This window comes from Lepidochelys kempii, chromosome 1 (genome assembly GCF_965140285.1).
Source record: "Lepidochelys kempii isolate rLepKem1 chromosome 1, rLepKem1.hap1, whole genome shotgun sequence".
NCBI classification, from domain to species: Eukaryota; Metazoa; Chordata; order Testudines; family Cheloniidae; genus Lepidochelys; species Lepidochelys kempii.
Genome location: NC_136380.1, coordinates 338651944 through 338668374, shown reverse-complemented (window position 1 = coordinate 338668374; position 16431 = coordinate 338651944). Strand labels below are relative to the sequence as shown.

Here is a 16431-nt window from a genome sequence, read left to right as displayed (position 1 = left end):
TGATAAGCATGGTATAAAATCTTAAATGTAACACAGCAGAGCCCATGACACAGAGAGACAGGTTCATTCATGGAATAACATTATCTCTATATTGCACAATATACACTTGATTTTATCTTGGTAACCTTGGAAAGAGAAACAGTTTTTCTTTTGTCTTGATCACTCTGCAGTAATCATGGCCTTATATCTCTTATTACTTTGTGAAACATAAGACAGCCTGCATTAGGTTACATTCTGGACTCTGCTTTATTTAATCAAGCTGAATCAGGGACCTTGTTTTTGAAGCTCGATAGAGGAATTGAGCAAGAGCTAAAACAGTACATTCGATAATTCTTCATGTAGGCTGCTCAGCTCTCTTAATTAAAATGTTTCAGCAGGTTCTCCATGGGCCACTGGCCAAAAACAATAAGTTTGTAAGAAACATCAATTTTAAGATTCTGTTTGTTGAAGAGTGGCTGAACATGAGAGAGTCTGACTCCAATCTGGCAGAGAATAATCTCATGCTGCCTCTTCATGTTGCCATTTACACATTCTGGAAATAAAGTTCTTCCTATCACGTGAGTAAAAGTTCTGCCACTTTAACTCATACTTAGGGAGTTCTGATCACTCACTGTCTGGATACTGACCCGCCACCCTTAGAAAGGTGACTCCATACTCATCATTATCTTGCTGATGACAAGACTCTAAACACAGTGTTAGGTCTCCCTGGTAGATTAAGGCAGCTCATCACTGAAGTGATGGCTTGATTGTCTGACCTCTATTAGGAGGGTGGTGATGCTGGATTCCTGATGGTAGAGGTCTTGTGTCTTTGAGGTCCATTCACAATCTTTCTTTCTGTACTGAACTATTTGCCTCACTACCTCTGTTCATTTTTTGTCAAGTTTTCACTGTAATCATGCACATTGGCATCTGAATCCTACTCGTTAAATAACCTCTTATCCTGAAATACGATCAGATCCCTCTGCTTTATGTGCACAAGTCTTTGCACCACAGATTTCAAGTAAAGGCTTTGGCACATACAAAGTTACATGCTCACATCATTACTTCAGCTAAGACAAATGGGCTCCCCAGGTTCTCTGAACTCTCAGATAACGGAATGACTTCCATGTCCTCCATTACATTTGGATTAAAGCTGTATGGTTAAAGCTCAGGACGGAGAGTCCAGAGATTTGGATTCTATTCCTGACTTCCCCACAGACATCCTGTGTGTCTTTGGGAAAGTCACATAAACTGCTCTGTTGTTCCATCTGTAAAATGGGGATAAAACCTACCCAGCACGGTGGGGGAGGGCATAAAGATTCATTCATTAATGTTGCAAAACTCTTGGAAATAATGGGAAGTGCTATAGTTATCAAAGTTGTTGATATTATTTATTAAAATTCACAGGTACTCCCAGCTCCACAATTTTGTGTGGAGTCATTGGATGATAACATAGCGTGTATCTATCTTTATAAGCTTATGGGAATAATTCTTTTCTAGTAGTTGTATTTTCATGTCTGCCTCTCTAATTTTGTTTTTGCTTCACAGCAGCCATTACCCTTTTAAATGTTCATTTTCCCCCATTTTCTTTTCTTCTCAACATTTCAAAATCAGAATACATTCATGCTGTAGACCCCACTGCTTCAAGGCACTGGTTATGTTGATACTGACTCAGGGGTGTGAGCCAACACAGCACACTTGCAGTATTCCTAAAGAACAGACAGCTTTGCATTTGCATCATATTTAGAGTTTTGTTCTGTTTTTTTCCTCTTCTGTAGAAGCTAGCTCCTCTTCAATATTGTCTCTTTTTCGTCATCGGTTGCCCAGACAACACTCTCCAAGCACATTGAAATTGTGCTGTCAGTCACCATAATTATGCCTGCCACGAGGCCACTGCTGGTGCGATACCTGATTGCACGTCTTCTGCATATTTTCTCTGCAATTTATCTACATCAAACAGCTTTCCTGGGTTGTAGTATCACCAGAATTTTCAGCAGTAGCCTAATGGCCCTGCATAAATGTAACTTTCCTTCCTCCCTGGAACACAAAATGAATTATTATGCAAAGGTTTAAGGGTGATGGTGTGACCTAGTGGATAGCTGTTGGACTGGGATTCAGATGACCTGGGTTCTAGTCCTGGTTGGCCTGCTGGGTGACCTGGGACAAATTGGTTCAATTTCCTATGCCTCTGTTTTCCTGTCTGTAAAATGGGAATAATGGTGGTGACCTTTGTAAAGTGCTTTGAGATCCATTGATGAAAGGAGCTATATAAGAGACAGGGGGTATTGTTATTATATAGCCAGATTTAGATCTTTAAGGCCTTGTTCTGATCTATCTTACACCAGTGTACATCGGAAGCTACAATACTTAAGTCAGTGACAAAAGATTAACAGTTTTAGGGGTCAGTTCTGCTACACCTGACGCACTGAGCTGTAAAACTGTTAGCCTTTTAACATGCTGAAAATGGATCATTTATTCAGACTCTTTTCTTCCCGTCTTTCTGTCCGTTTCTGATACGTGACAGTACTGTTCCAATTAGCTTCTTATGCTGCACGCACTGCCATGGTGCCTGAGTACCATGACTAGTAAAGATTTTAGTAGACTGGAGAGGCGAGGTTTTCCTCCACCGAAGCCCTGCCGGTGTAGTCCCTATCGTTTCATGATAATCTAGGTGTTGAATGACCGTCTTTTTCCGCTATTGTTTCAGCTAGGTCATCTGGTGCTGCAGTAAAGCCTCAGTGGCTGGTAACTCCCAAGATCATCCCTCGTGCCTTTTTTAAGATAGGTACAATGCCCAGTGCTTCGTTATCGTAGCTGGTTTTAAGGAGAAATCGCCCACTTTTGTTAGTTCAGCCGCTTCATTTTTAAACCCCTTGGGAACATGTGGCTCAATACCTCCGGGCAAAAGGCAGGTCTGTGAGGTTATTAATATCCACAATTATTATTATTATTTAGCATTTATATTGCAGTAGCGCCCAGAGGCCAACCCAGTAGGGACCCCATTGTGTGAGGCACTGTATAAACACCGTGGCCTTGTCTTCACTAGCGAAACAAAGGTGGGCTCTTAGCTCGAGGTAAATGATGACAAGGCAGTTTGTTGTTTTAACACAAGTTAGCAGGTCGAGGGTCGTCCTCCTGCGCCCGCCCCCTGGAAGTCTTTAGCTGACCTTTAACTAGTAAATGATAGTTCCTTCCCCAAACAGCTTCCAGTCTAGAAAGTGTTGAATGCACTCAAGTTCTAGCCAAGCTGATGGGAGAAGGACTCTGCACTTTACAGGATCAAGCCCTCTAGTGGCTGGGACAAAAGTGAAGCTTCATATAGGGCTGTTCTACTTCCATTGGCATAGCTACATCTCTCAGGGGTGCGAACCCCCCTTCCCCGAGAGACATAGCTCAGCAGACCTAACCCCCAATGTAGACAGTGCTAGGTCAACGAAAGAATTCTTCCATTGACCTGGGGAAGTGGATTAACTACAGTGACAGGAGAACCCCTCCCAGCGCTGTAGTGAATGTCTACACTCAACCACTACCACAGTGCAACCTCTCCGCTGCAGCTGTGCCGCTGTAGCGTTTTAAGGGTAGACTTAGGGCAAAGCTTCACGAGCAACGTCAAAGCGTTGCTGCAGTAGTGCTTTAAACGGGGCTGTGTAGTCGCAGCACCAGAGCTGGGAGAGAGCTCTCCCAGCGCTGACAAAAAACCACCTCCACAAGGGGAGTCGCTCCCAGCGCCGGTGCACTGTCTACACTGCCACGTCACAGCGCTGAGACTTTCAGTGCTCAGGGGGGTGTTTTTTCACACCCCCTGAGCGAGAAAATTGCAGCGCTGTAAAGTGCCAGTGTAGACGAGCCCATAGGCTCAGTTTTGTTCCAAAAGAGGGTGGTAAGTGATACACTGAACTGTTGTCTACCTGGTTCAGTCATTTGCTAAGCAAACAAAATGTGTAAGTAGAGTTAAACGTCTTGATACATATCACTGTTTTCTTTCTAAAAAGTAAATGATTACTTATCAAGTTAGAATGCCTCGGAAATGGTCTGTGAGGGTCTAATGCCTAAAACCAGTAGTACATTAGCACATTAACTAGGCTTTTAAGTCCCAGCGCTACAGATTAAATCAATATGAATGGTTCAGAGAAGGTCTTATTCTTTCAGGAGGGTTGTCAGAGATACTGGTTCTGTGGTAAAAAGGTGACTGTTAGGATAATTTAACCTGATTAAACTCAATTAGGGTGTTTTCCCAAGAGATAATTTTACATTTTTACTTATTTAAGAAGGCTTCTCACATTTCAGTCTGTCCATATGACAATTACATTCTTCTGTCCCAGGCAAGCTACTGCCTTGTTGTCGGGGAGTGAATTTAGGGCTCAATCCTGCAGCCTGCTGAGCGGTCTGTCCTCGATCCAGCCAAGTGCCCAGGCACATGCTTCATTTTCAACACATAAATAGTCCCACTGACATTCCTCCCACCCGGCGAGGACAGTTTAGAGGTCTTCAATGCTAGTGGCTAAGTCGTGTTTCAAGCGGAGTTAGCGAACATGATTTTAAAAAACACCTTTTTCTCCTAGTTTAGACAGGGAGTAAAATTTTCAAAAGTACCTACGGGCATGTCTACATGACAATCTTAAATCGACCTATGTTACATTGATGTACAGCCACCACAGTAATTACTGCGGGGGAGATGTGCTCACTACCCTCCTTTTGTCGGTGGTGCATGTCCTCACCAGGAGCATTTCCACTGACTGAAGAGGAGCAGTGGGGGGGGCTGAGAGCCAGGGCTCTCAGCTCTGCACAGCTCCCCACCTGGAGCCTAGCTGACCCCCGAGCTTCTCACCTCCCCATTCCCAGCTGGGAGCTGGAGCAGCCACCCAGGGCTTCTCACCTCTGGCAGGAAGATCCACACCCAGAGGCTGGTCAGCTGCCAAGTTCCTGGCAGGAAGAAGGGAGCCGAGAGCCGAGAGAGGCAGCTGGGCTCCCATCTGGGAGCCTCAGTGCATCCAGTACTCTCATGGGGGGGGGGGGTGCATCCAGGAGCCCAGGTGGCAACCCAAGCTGGGAGCCTGGATGGCAGCCCGGCTTGGAGCAGAGACCTGGCACCAGCCTGGCTGGGGAGCCAGGAGCCAACTTTCTTGTCAGCTGAGCCAGGAAATAGACAAGACAGCCAACAGCTGATGTAAGGAACGCAGTGTCTACACAGACACTGCGTCGCCCTAACTACACTGACATAAGCCCTACGCCTCTCGTGGAGGTGGAATTATTATGTTGATGTAGTAGGGCACTGACACCGGTGGGAGCCAGGCTGTAGTGTAGACACTAACATAGTTAGGTCAACATAAGCTGCCTTATGCTGACCTATCTCTGTAGTGTAGACCAAGCCTAAGTTACTTAGGAACCTAAAGGAAAGATGTTTAAAAGTTACTAGAAATTTTAGGCATCTTCATTTTTGGCTTGAGACAACTTAAAAGGATTTGATTTTTGAGAAGATGGGTGCTCAGTACTTTCTGAAAATCAGGCCTCTTTAAGGCATCTCAAGTTGGGCACCCAAAGGTAGGGGCATCCAAAATCACTAATCCCCTTTGAAAATCTTAGCCAAACCAAAGTCCTGTTTCCAAAAGTGACTTAGGAGTCCAAGTCCTGTTGACTTTCAATGATATTTAGGCTCCTACATGCCTAAGTCACTTTTGAAAACGGGACTTAGGTGCTTTTGAACATTTTATTCAAGACCTTAAAGACTATCCCAGGCAAAAACAACAAGGAGTCTGGTGGCACCTTAAAGACTAACAGATTTATTTGGGCATAAGCTTTCGTGGGTAAAAAACCCACTTCTTCAGATGCATGGAGTGTTATCCCAGGCAATACTTCTCAATTATGCCTCATTACAGAGCCATGGTCCACACAGATCTGGTGGTATCCCTGTTTAGATCCCTAAATTAGGCACATCAGGAATGCTGAATCATGGAAATATAGTTCCATGGGACTCTCTAATGTATTAATCCCACCTAAATGTAACCTTACTGCTCTAGGGCCCAGTCCAGCTCCTACTGAAGTCCATGGAAAATTTCCTTCAGTGGGAGTTGGAGTGGACTCTTTGTGTCTGTTTTTCCCCCCTTCATTTTGGGTCTTTGTTTTTCATTCCTGAAAGGCCATTTCACCACATTTCTGATTTGCCAGAAATCCAGCAGAGATCTCAGCTCATGTCAAAGCTGTAATTTTATTATAGCTTTGGATAGGACACCAGGCCAAGGCACGAAAGTAATTAACAGATTTTCATGTTTGCTTTTGAGTTACTTGGTATCACTTTGAGCCAAATGGTGGAAAATACCAGTAAGTCTTTTGGAATATCTTTATTAGCAAGTAACAACACAAGGAGTTGTTTAGGCAGTAACATGAGTAATAAAGTAAAAATAAAGCATGAGTACTGCATTTGTCAGACCTTCCTCAGAGACTGTAGCCAATTGCAGCACAAAGTTCCGGCACCCCCATTGCATTAACGTACAGAAAATAGGGATTGTTTGTATGTTGTCATGGCTGAAGCTGTGTAAATTCCAGCTTGGCCACTTAAAGCTTTCTTTGTAACAACAGATAGGAAAGAACCATCCCTTAAATATGTGTTCTACCTCTCCCTGTGTACCACAGGAAATATTTCCTCTCCCCCCCTTGGAGTTCACACCTTTCCTGTACTGTAGACTGCAATCATTCTTTACAAATACTGTTCTGCTCAGTAAGGAGCTGCACCCAGCTCAAGCAGGTGACCTGGATGCTCGGGGGGATCTATGGGCAGGTGGACGAAGGAGGCATCCTCCTCACGAGCTTATGGAGCTGCTGCAGAGCTGCTCTGTGAATCCTGCTTTGCTGTTGTGGCTGAAGCAGTCTTCAGTAACCCTACTACAGAGGAGGATTCATGGAGTGAGATGTTCTCCAGCCCTGACTCTCCCTAGGCCAACCAATGCCCTGCCCTCCCCAACCCTCCGTGGCACCTCTTGGAATCCACTATGACTAAGGCTAAGATTTTGTCACAGATATTTTAGGAAAAGTCACAGACAGGTCATGGGCAAAAATGAAAAATTCACAAAAGCCCGTGACTTGTCCCTGACTTTTACTAAAAATATCCATGATAAAATGAGAAGCCTGGACAGTTGCGGGTGAGCTGGGACTTCCAGGGGCCCCCTCCGCTGGGGGCTCCAAACTCTGGGGGTTCCTCCTGCCACCAAGGATCCCGGGAGCTCGGGGGATCCCTCTTGCTGCCCGCGGCGGCGGGGAGCTCTGGGGATCCCTGCTGCCGCCCACAGTGTTGGGGAGATACAGGGATCCCTCCTGCTGCCCGCAGCAGTGGGCAGTGTTGGGGGTCCCTCCTGCAGTGGTGGGAGCTGCAGAGATCACCCCCACCGCCTGCGGTGGTCAGGAGCTGCAGGAGGTCTGCCGGCCGCTGGCAGCAACCGGAGACCCTGCGGCTCCTAGCCAGGGCTGGCTGAAGTCACGGAGGTCTTTGGAAGTCACAGAATCCGTGACCTCTGTGACTAGCCTTAACTATGGCCCTCAGATCCCATTCTACAGTACTACTTCCTAGAAAGTCATTTCCTATTTTGTGTGTGTTCAACTGATTGTTCCTTCCTAAGTGGAGTACTTTGCTTTTGTCCTGATTGAATTTCATCCTATTTACTTCAGATCATTTCTCCAGTTTGTCCAGATCATTTTGAATTTTAATCCTATCCTGCAAAGCACCTGCAACTCCTCTCAGTTTGGTATTGTTCACAAACTTCATAAGTGTACTCTCTATGCCACTAGCTAAATCATTGATGAAGATAGTGAGTAGAACTGGACCCAGAACTGTTCCCTGTGGGACCCCACTCAATATGCCCTTCCATCTGACTGTGAACCACTGATAACTACTCAGTGGGAATGGTTTTCCAACCAGTTATGCACTCACCTTATAGAAGCTCCATCTAGGTTGTATTTCCCTAATTTGTTTATGAGAAGGTCATATGCGAGACAGTATCCAAAGCCTTACTAAAGTCAAGATATACCACATCTACCGCTTCCCCCATACACAAGGCTTGTTACCTTGTCAAAGAAAGCTGTTAGGTTGGTTTGACATGATTTGTTCTTGACAAATCCATACTGACTGTTACTTATTATTTTCTAGACATTGACTGCTTAATTGTTTGCTCCATTATCTTTCTGGGTACAGAAGTGTACCATAACTCCCTTTTGTTTCCCCTACTTTAGGGAAATTGGCACTGGTGTAGCTACACTGAAGTAGCTAGCAGTTAAACTCCTAACTCTGGCATGCACCATGCTTGTGCTAGTCCAACTTACTATGCAGTGTGCCCTGATGTAGGGAACTTAGAAGTCCTGGGTTCAATTCCTTTCTTCCTGTGGTACCTGGGGTCCATAATCAACCTATAAATATTTAGATCTTTTAATTTTCCTCCCTGATTTGTTGCTCTCCTCTGGAGATCACATGTATAAAGGTGGGATTTCCTGTCAGTTTACCTGAAATCACGTGTAACAGGAAAAATAGCATTATACTTTGTTCTTGTGGGATGGCAAAAACTGCCAGCAGGAGATACAATTATGGGAGCAAATGAGGGCCACGTTCAGCCCTCGGGCTAGGGGGGACTACTGGTAGTGTCCTGTCAGCACACTCTAATAACTAACTTCATGCAGCATGCTCAGCAAGCTTAAAATCTCATGTGCTAAACTCTTTTCAAGAACATGAACTGCTACTATCCTTCAGCATTCAGTTATTGCATTTTCTGGGAACTTATTAGTGTGTTCTAACAGAGCACGACCACTCACTTTGAAGGGCCGAAGCCAGCAACTTTTCTAATTCCTTTTCTAAAAATCTCTTTTCAGAACAACCCTTCCATTTTTCTTTCCAGATTATTTTAAATGAAATTGTGAAAAACACCAGGTAGCCAGGGCTGGGAAGTCAAGTGTTCTGTTTATCTGAAGAACAGAAAGAGGTAGTGCTATTTTCTCTCACGTGCCTTACTGCCTGCTATTTTCTCTCACATCTTGACTACCTCTCCAGAGATTGCCAGCTGCAGTCTCAGTGGGCATCATTTCTAGTGGTGCTTTTGGGGCTATGTACGTTGGACTGCTTACAAATTAAATGAGACCATTTCACAGCTGTCCACCAAACCCCCTTGAGATGGCAGTAATGCAGTCACTGCTGACATTGGCTGGATATGAAACATGATGACCCAGATGTGAAGAGCTCTGTGTGATAGAAGGTCCTATTTTTTGCCTTTAACATTTTTGATTGGTCATTGTATATAGCATTTTAATCCAAACACAGATGCTTATAAATGCTCAGTATTGTTTTATAACATCTGAAACTATATTAGGCACTTCACAGGCATATAAAGAAAGATATTTAGATTGTAAGCTCTTTGGTGTAGGTATCATCCCTTAGTTCTGTGTTTGTACAGTTCCTACCACAGTGGGGCTTAGTCAATGACTGTATGGCTCTTCGGCATTATTGCAATATCTAGGGGCATGGGTGAATTCTCTGTCACTTGCTGTCTTTAAGTCAAGACTGGATATCTTTCTAAACTATATATTATTGCTGAAACAGAAGTTGTGGACTTGGTGCAGAAATTATAGGGTGAGGTTCTTTGGCCTGTGCTATGCAAAGAGGTCAAATTAGATGGCCACTTCTGGCCTTAAGAGTTGTGAATCTGTGAAAACAGATAATAAGTCTCTGCCCCAGAGAGCTTAAAATATTACTGGAGACAAGAGAAATGAAGCCCTGCACCAAGAGAGCAGGGATGGGAAGAGGCAGAGAAGGATCATGAGTTCGCTTTGGTGGCTAGGCCCACATCTTGGTGGCATTTTCTTAAAATAGATGTTTTATTTTATTGCAATAGGATTATGATTAAGGCTGACTTTTTGCTTGGGGTTTTTTTGCTTGGTGGAGGTAGAAGGGGGTAGTGGAGGAGGAGCTAAGGGGAAAGAAGAATGGAGGAGGATGACAGAAAAGGTAGGAGAGAAAGGGGAAGAGAAGACAAGAAACTGGCAAGGGAATGTGTGATCTGGTAGCAAACATGGGAGACAGAGGGATGAGAGGAGCACAGACAGTTAGACAGCAGGTGTAAATAAAAACAGTCCTAAAGGTATGTTTGGTGTTCTGATTACATCTCCTTGTGGCTGGTATGTAGTATGTACATTACATGGCCCCCTGCTCCAAATTCTGCTGCTGGAAGAGTGAGCAATGCTCTGGGAGCTGGAGCTTTAAGCTCTTCTCACTGCTGCTGGGGCAGCCTCGTGTCCTCAATGACTCCTGGGGAATCCAGGGAGGGGTGTGGTGATGGAAGCTGCAGTCCAGTCTCCTGCTCCCTGGTGCCAGCATACAGCCCTTGGCTTCATGGAAATTTAAGTTGAAAACCCCTAATTTCCACCAGTGTGTAAACCTTTAGAAAATAGCAGCTCCCCAGGGTCCTTGGCAGAAGTGAGTAGGGCTTTTTGCCACAGGGCGTAACTCATCACATATGTTTTAATGAATTAGACCTACAGAAAGAAGGTAGTGAATTCTTCCCCACTTGTTAATTTCACTCTCCCTACCTCCATTTTCTGTCTCAGTTTCTCCGCAGCCATTTGTCTTGTTTTACCTCATAGCACCAATGGCCTCTTTTTTTTAAATCACAATTCTTGCTTTCGCCTCTCGGAGCAACATGAGCAACTGGTTCTCACAGCTCTCTCCGACTTGTTTCTTCAGATCACTGGACACATGAATTTCTTTCAGAATTCCATTGCCCTAAGTGTTTCTCCCCCAGCATATTGATCATTATGAGGTTTGGTCTGGTCTGGCCTGGCCTAGGGAGGAACGTTGGCCCACTGGTTTGGGCACTAGGCTGGGTCTTGGAAGACATGGGTTTCATTCCTTGCCCTGCCATGGCCTTCCTGTGTGACTTGGACTAGTTAGTTAGTGTCTCTGTTCTTAAGTTCTCTACTCATGGGGATATTGCGAGGATAAATACATTACAGACAGCGTAGAAGGTGTGTAGGGCAATGAAGGCCATATAAGAACTGTAGATAGAATAGGTGTCCGCCACTGCTATTATCACAAATCCTGTCCTCAGATGCATGTATGGAAGTCCTGTTGATATGTATCAAAAGCAGATTGGGCCACTGTTCTTGCCTTCTTTTCTTCACATGCCCCTACCTTAATTGCTGAGTTATTGCCCTTTGAAACAAAAACCTATAGCCATGCTACTTTAGCATTCAGAAAACTCTTTAGAGTTCCAGCTCTTCTGCTTTAGAAGCCACCATCCTGCAACAGATGCAGACGAAGTATTGCAGTCATGCTCACCTAGGGCATGATCGTGTGATGTGCTTAGCATCATGTTGCAGGAGGCTCTAGTCAGATTGGGCCCCCAGTGCAGAGAGGAGTCTAAAAGGAGAAGTATGGTACTTTGCAGGCTTCTGAGAGGCGTGAGTGGTGCAAACTGAGGAAAGGACTATGGCCCCTGTCCTGCAAAAGGAACAACGTAGGTGGAACCTTGCACTACATGGAGTTCCACTGAAGTTCAGGATCCACCCATGCAGAGTCAATGTCAGGATCAGAGCCTGCAATGACTGTTAATGTTATTATTGACTTGAGCCAGAGCCTGCTCCCATTAAAGTCAATGGCTGCTTTGTCACTGACATCAATAGGAGAAGGAGCAAGTCCATTGTTCATATATTCCACTCTCATAAAAATTGAGGCATGTTCTCAGTGCACAGGATGGGGCACCAGGAACCTCTGAGTTCTAATCCTAGCTCTGAAACTGACTCGCACTAGGGCACCAGGGCAAGTCCCTTAACTTCTCTGGGTCTAGTTTCCCCCTGTGTAAAATGGGGATGAGAACACTGGCCTACCTCACAGGCATGCCTGAGGGTTCAGTAGTGTTTGTGTCTGAAGATGAAAAAGAATTGTCCAGCATATGTGCTTAACATATTGTTAATCCTATATTTGAACAGAAGTGTTATCATTTGTTGTTTTGTAGTGGCCAAAGTCTGGTAGGCTGTTCTTCCTCCATCTCTAAAGTGAGCATAATATTTGCCCTACATCATAGGGCTGTGTGAAGCTTAATTCATCCTAACCTACAAGGCTCTTCGTAACCTCACTTCCAGCCATCTCTCTGTTCTCATTTCCTCTAGACTTCTCCCAGTCATTACTCCTTACATCTCCCAAGTCTATTCTTGGCAGATGAGAGCAAGGAGACAGTATCGTAAATAGGGTGCAGTATGAGAGAAGGCTTGAAGCCAAGTCCCTTGTCCTCCTTAAATCCCTCCTTGTACACTTTCCTCCAAGCAACTCCTCGTCATTAATAACTTCCACGCCCTCCTCCTCCAGAAATTTTGTCCTGGGTTCCTTTGCCCTGTTTTATTTAGACTGTTCAGTCTCTGCAGCAGGAAATCTTTAGCTAGGCGCTCTGTAAATGTACTGCATTGTGTACAGCAAGGGGCCAGAGTGTGATATGCTTGACCACATTAAGTGGCCCCTTTCTTTTGGAGTAGCCCCATTGTCTTCAGTAGGATTACCTGCAGAGTAAAAGTACTACTCAACATGAATAGTTGTGGCAGAACCTGGCCCTTAAAATCCTCAGTACTCATGAGAAAACCCTGTGCTTTTAAACCCAACACGGCAGGTCAACTTTATAAATATCATGAGCAATGATTTTTGCATTACTGTGGGCATTTTGCTTTGAAAATTCAAAAGCTTCTTTACATGAAAAAGATTAAGGCCATGGGGTTTAAAATTCAGTGTTAAGCATTTCCAGATGAAAGCTACCAGCATAGACATAGTTCTCCAGACTTTCATGTAGTAAATGTGCCTTTTTAAGGTTCAGTGATTTAAAAAAAAAACCCAAAAGCCTTTGAATAAATGTTCAGCCTCCATCTTCCATGGGATATAGTAGTTAACAGTTTTAAATGCAAATGAGGCTCAGTTCTTTTGTGTGTGTGTGTGTCTAGCTCTAATTCCTAGCTCTTTTAGTTTCTCTCAGTTATTGTGGTCTCTTTGTTCCTTGAGACATAAGGGCAAGTGGCTCCCTCTGACTCTGACAACCGCCATGCTTCATTAGTCAGGTTGTAGGAGGTACAGTGACAGCTGTCTAGCTCTTATCCCTCTCCTGGAAACTTAGCATATCAGCTCAGTGACACATGGTCCTCAATTTGAGTTGCTTCCTGAAATCTTCCATTTGATAGCACAATGCCACAGAGCTGCCAACTTATAAATGTACATTTGAGTAATTGTGCAACACTGTCTTGTTTTTCTTCGCATTACCAAAAGTTCTTTTGACGGGAAGCTGATGATCCTGTGGCCTGATTGTCTTTTATATTTTTTTTATGTGCTTGTTTTTGTTTTCAGTCCTCTAATCTCTATTGGAAGATGATGAGCTAACTCTGCATTCGGATTCAATTTTCTTTCAATAAATACTCTTTAAAACTTTCTGGTTTGGCCTTCTAATATGAGGCCTGAGTCTGGGAGTTAGGGAACAAGTCAAGGTAGTCTCAGCTCCCAAAATAAATAATGGGCATTACACAGAATTGGGCCTGGGATGTTGTGAAGGCCAAAACTATAATAGAGTTAAAAAAAGAACTAGATATGTTCATGGAGGATAGGTCCATCAATGTCTATTAGCAAAGATAGTCAGGGAGGCAACCTCATGCTCTGAATGTTTGCCAGAAGCAGGGAGTGGATGACAGGAAATGGATCACTTGATGATTACCTGTCCTATTCATTCCCTCTGGAGCACCTGGCATTGGCCACTGTCGGAAGACAGGATACTGGGCTAGATGGACCTTTGGTCTGACCCAGTACGGCCATTCTTATGTTGGCCAAGGGATTCTATGAATGACCGTGGAGTCCTGCATGTTGGCAACACGCACAGTTTTGGTCTTGTTACATTTAGCTATATGACTTTTATTTTTCCAGCTCCTGAAGTGCTGGCCCAGAAACCCTACAGCAAAGCGGTGGATTGTTGGTCTATTGGGGTAATCGCATACATTTTGTAAGTATCTGTTAATTTTATAACTATAGGATCTGTAACACATACTCACCTGTGTATATTTTTCCTCTTATCAAGGGAAGCTCACCCCTATTGTCTGAGTCCACAGTAGCTGGAAAGGATATGGGAGTCAAGATGGAAAGAGTCTGGGAACCCCTGGGCACAGGGACATGGTGATGCAGTGGTCATTCCTGCTGACTAGGGAGCTGTGCCTATAACAGTGCTGGGGATCAATGGGCACCAGCTGAAACCTGCTGTGTGTGTATGAATGTGTGAGGTCAACCTCTAGTGGTTGGCCTACAGGGAAGAGAAGGGACCTGCTGCTTGTGTTATCTATGGGAGATTCCCTTCAGCTCAAGTGAGGAACGCCGAATTATAAATGTCAGCATTCTGGGCCCAGCTCCCTGTGGGCGTATGTGGGTTAGATCGTAATTGTGTATGTTGTCTGCAGCCTTAGATTCCTTTCATCAATTGGCATTTGTACCATGTGTGGTTCCTTGAAACATGTTTAGGCTGCTGCAATAGGCTGGCTCAGATAGGCCAAACAGGGCACAGCTAACATGACAAACTTGTTCTCTTTGTTTACTGAAGCAGGGAACAACCCTGTTGCTACTAAGTATAACAGAAGCCAGGTTAGACCTGTTGATGCTTATATTTCCAGTGGTGGTATTTTTCCATTTTATACAAATGTCACAGTCAAACAACTCTGCAGCAAAAAGTGACTAAAGTGCTACAGCATCAAATTGTTCCTATTTGGTTCCTTTTCCCTTTGTGTAAACATTTGATGGCTTGTCAGCTTGCGTAACTTTTGCGTAATGCAGCACAGCTATTTTTGTGTGCACACCATATAATTGATACATTATCCATTGCTGCACAGTGCATATTGTTTGTCTGTCAACTGCATTTTCTTTTAGTCCCGAGTATAAATTTTATGACCTGTTTTCCCCAGTGCCACCCAAATGGTGGTTTACTTCTTCTTTTTTAAGTATATTGCACTGTTTTTCTTGAACAACAACAACAACACAATCCTAAATAATGTCAGTTTTCCGACACTTTCGCTGTTCTGCTTGAGTGTCTGCAGTGTTCTCCTCTGAAAACATTGCTGACTGGTGGATTTTCCTCAGAGCAAGTTTTAACAACAGAAGGAGGCAGCAGAATTTTGCAGAGAGAATTAAAGCTATTGGCACTGCTAAATCCCTAGAGCCAAATCCTGCCTTTTGTAGTCTCAGGAGCACTGAAGGAGCAGAGCTCTTCCAGGCAGGATGGACGTATATTAAATAGGGCTGTCAAGCGATTAAAAAAATTAATTGCGGTTAATCGCACTGTTAAAAAAGAATAGAATACCATTTATTTAAATATTTTTGGATGTTTTCTACATTTTCTAATATATTAATTTCAATTACAACACAGAATATAAAGTGTACAGTACTCACTTTATATTTATTTTTATTACAAATATTTGCTCTGTAAAAAACAAAAGAAATAGTATTTTTCAATTCACCGCATACAAGCACTGTAGTGCAATCTCTTTATCATGGAAGTTGAACTTACAAATATAGAATTATGTACAAAAAAACCCCTGGATTCAAAATAAAACAATGTCAAATTTTAGAGCCTGCAAGTCTACTCAGTCCTACTTCTTGTTCAGCCAATTGCCAAGACAAACAAGTTTGTTTACATTTGCAGGACATAATGCTGCCTACTTCTTGTTTACAGTGTCCCCTGAAACTGAGAACAGGCATTCACATGGCACTATTGTAGCCGGCATTGCAAGATATTTACATGCCAGATGCGCTAAAGATTCATATGTCCCTTCATGCTTCAACCACCATTCCAGAGGACATACATCCATGCTGATGATTAGGGCCCTACCAATTTCATGGTCATAGGCTTTTAAAAAATAGTAAATTTCATGCTTTCAGCTTTTTAAATCTGAAATCTCACAGTGTTGTAATTGTAGGGGTCCTGACACAAAAGGAGTTGTGCGGAGGTTGCAAGATTAATTTTTTTTAATCACGGTTAATTTTTTTGAGTTAATCGCGTGAGTTAACTGCGATTAATCGACAGCCCTAATATTAAATAATTCAGAGATCACTGAGGATGCCATTACTCATTAATATTCCTTTAAAAAAGAGTGGTGTTTACTGCCCTCAAGCCCTGCCACCTAACAGCTGCAAATATGGGGCTGCAGGGCCCAAGGCACATTGCTGAGTGAAGCACTCCTCCTCATGTGTTTTCCTGAAGCTTTGAGTCTTAGGTTAGTAATAGAGGGAAAGTCTAGCAAGGTTTTTCTGTCCATTTTTAAGTCAAGCCCTCAGTCCTGCCTATGCTAAGCATAGTACTTCAGCCTGGCTCAGAGGCTAGATGGTAGAGAACAGCAGGCCAGAGGCTTGGCCACTATTAGCATCTCTTTCCCAGTTACAGTTCAGTGTAGAGTTTTTACCATAGAAATACTTATGTG

The 16431-nt window shown here is 43.7% G+C and overlaps 1 protein-coding gene across 2 annotated transcripts in view; it reads left to right on the top strand.

Annotated features, from left to right (window-relative positions):
• Positions 1 to 16431, top strand: part of CAMK1D (calcium/calmodulin dependent protein kinase ID) — a 378222-nt gene that overhangs the window by 319721 nt on the left and 42070 nt on the right. For both annotated transcript variants that reach the window (XM_073328749.2, XM_073328750.2), the window contains exon 6: positions 13898 to 13973. In XM_073328749.2, the coding sequence (XP_073184850.1) occupies positions 13898 to 13973 (76 nt within the window). The remainder of the gene's footprint in view (positions 1 to 13897; positions 13974 to 16431) is intronic.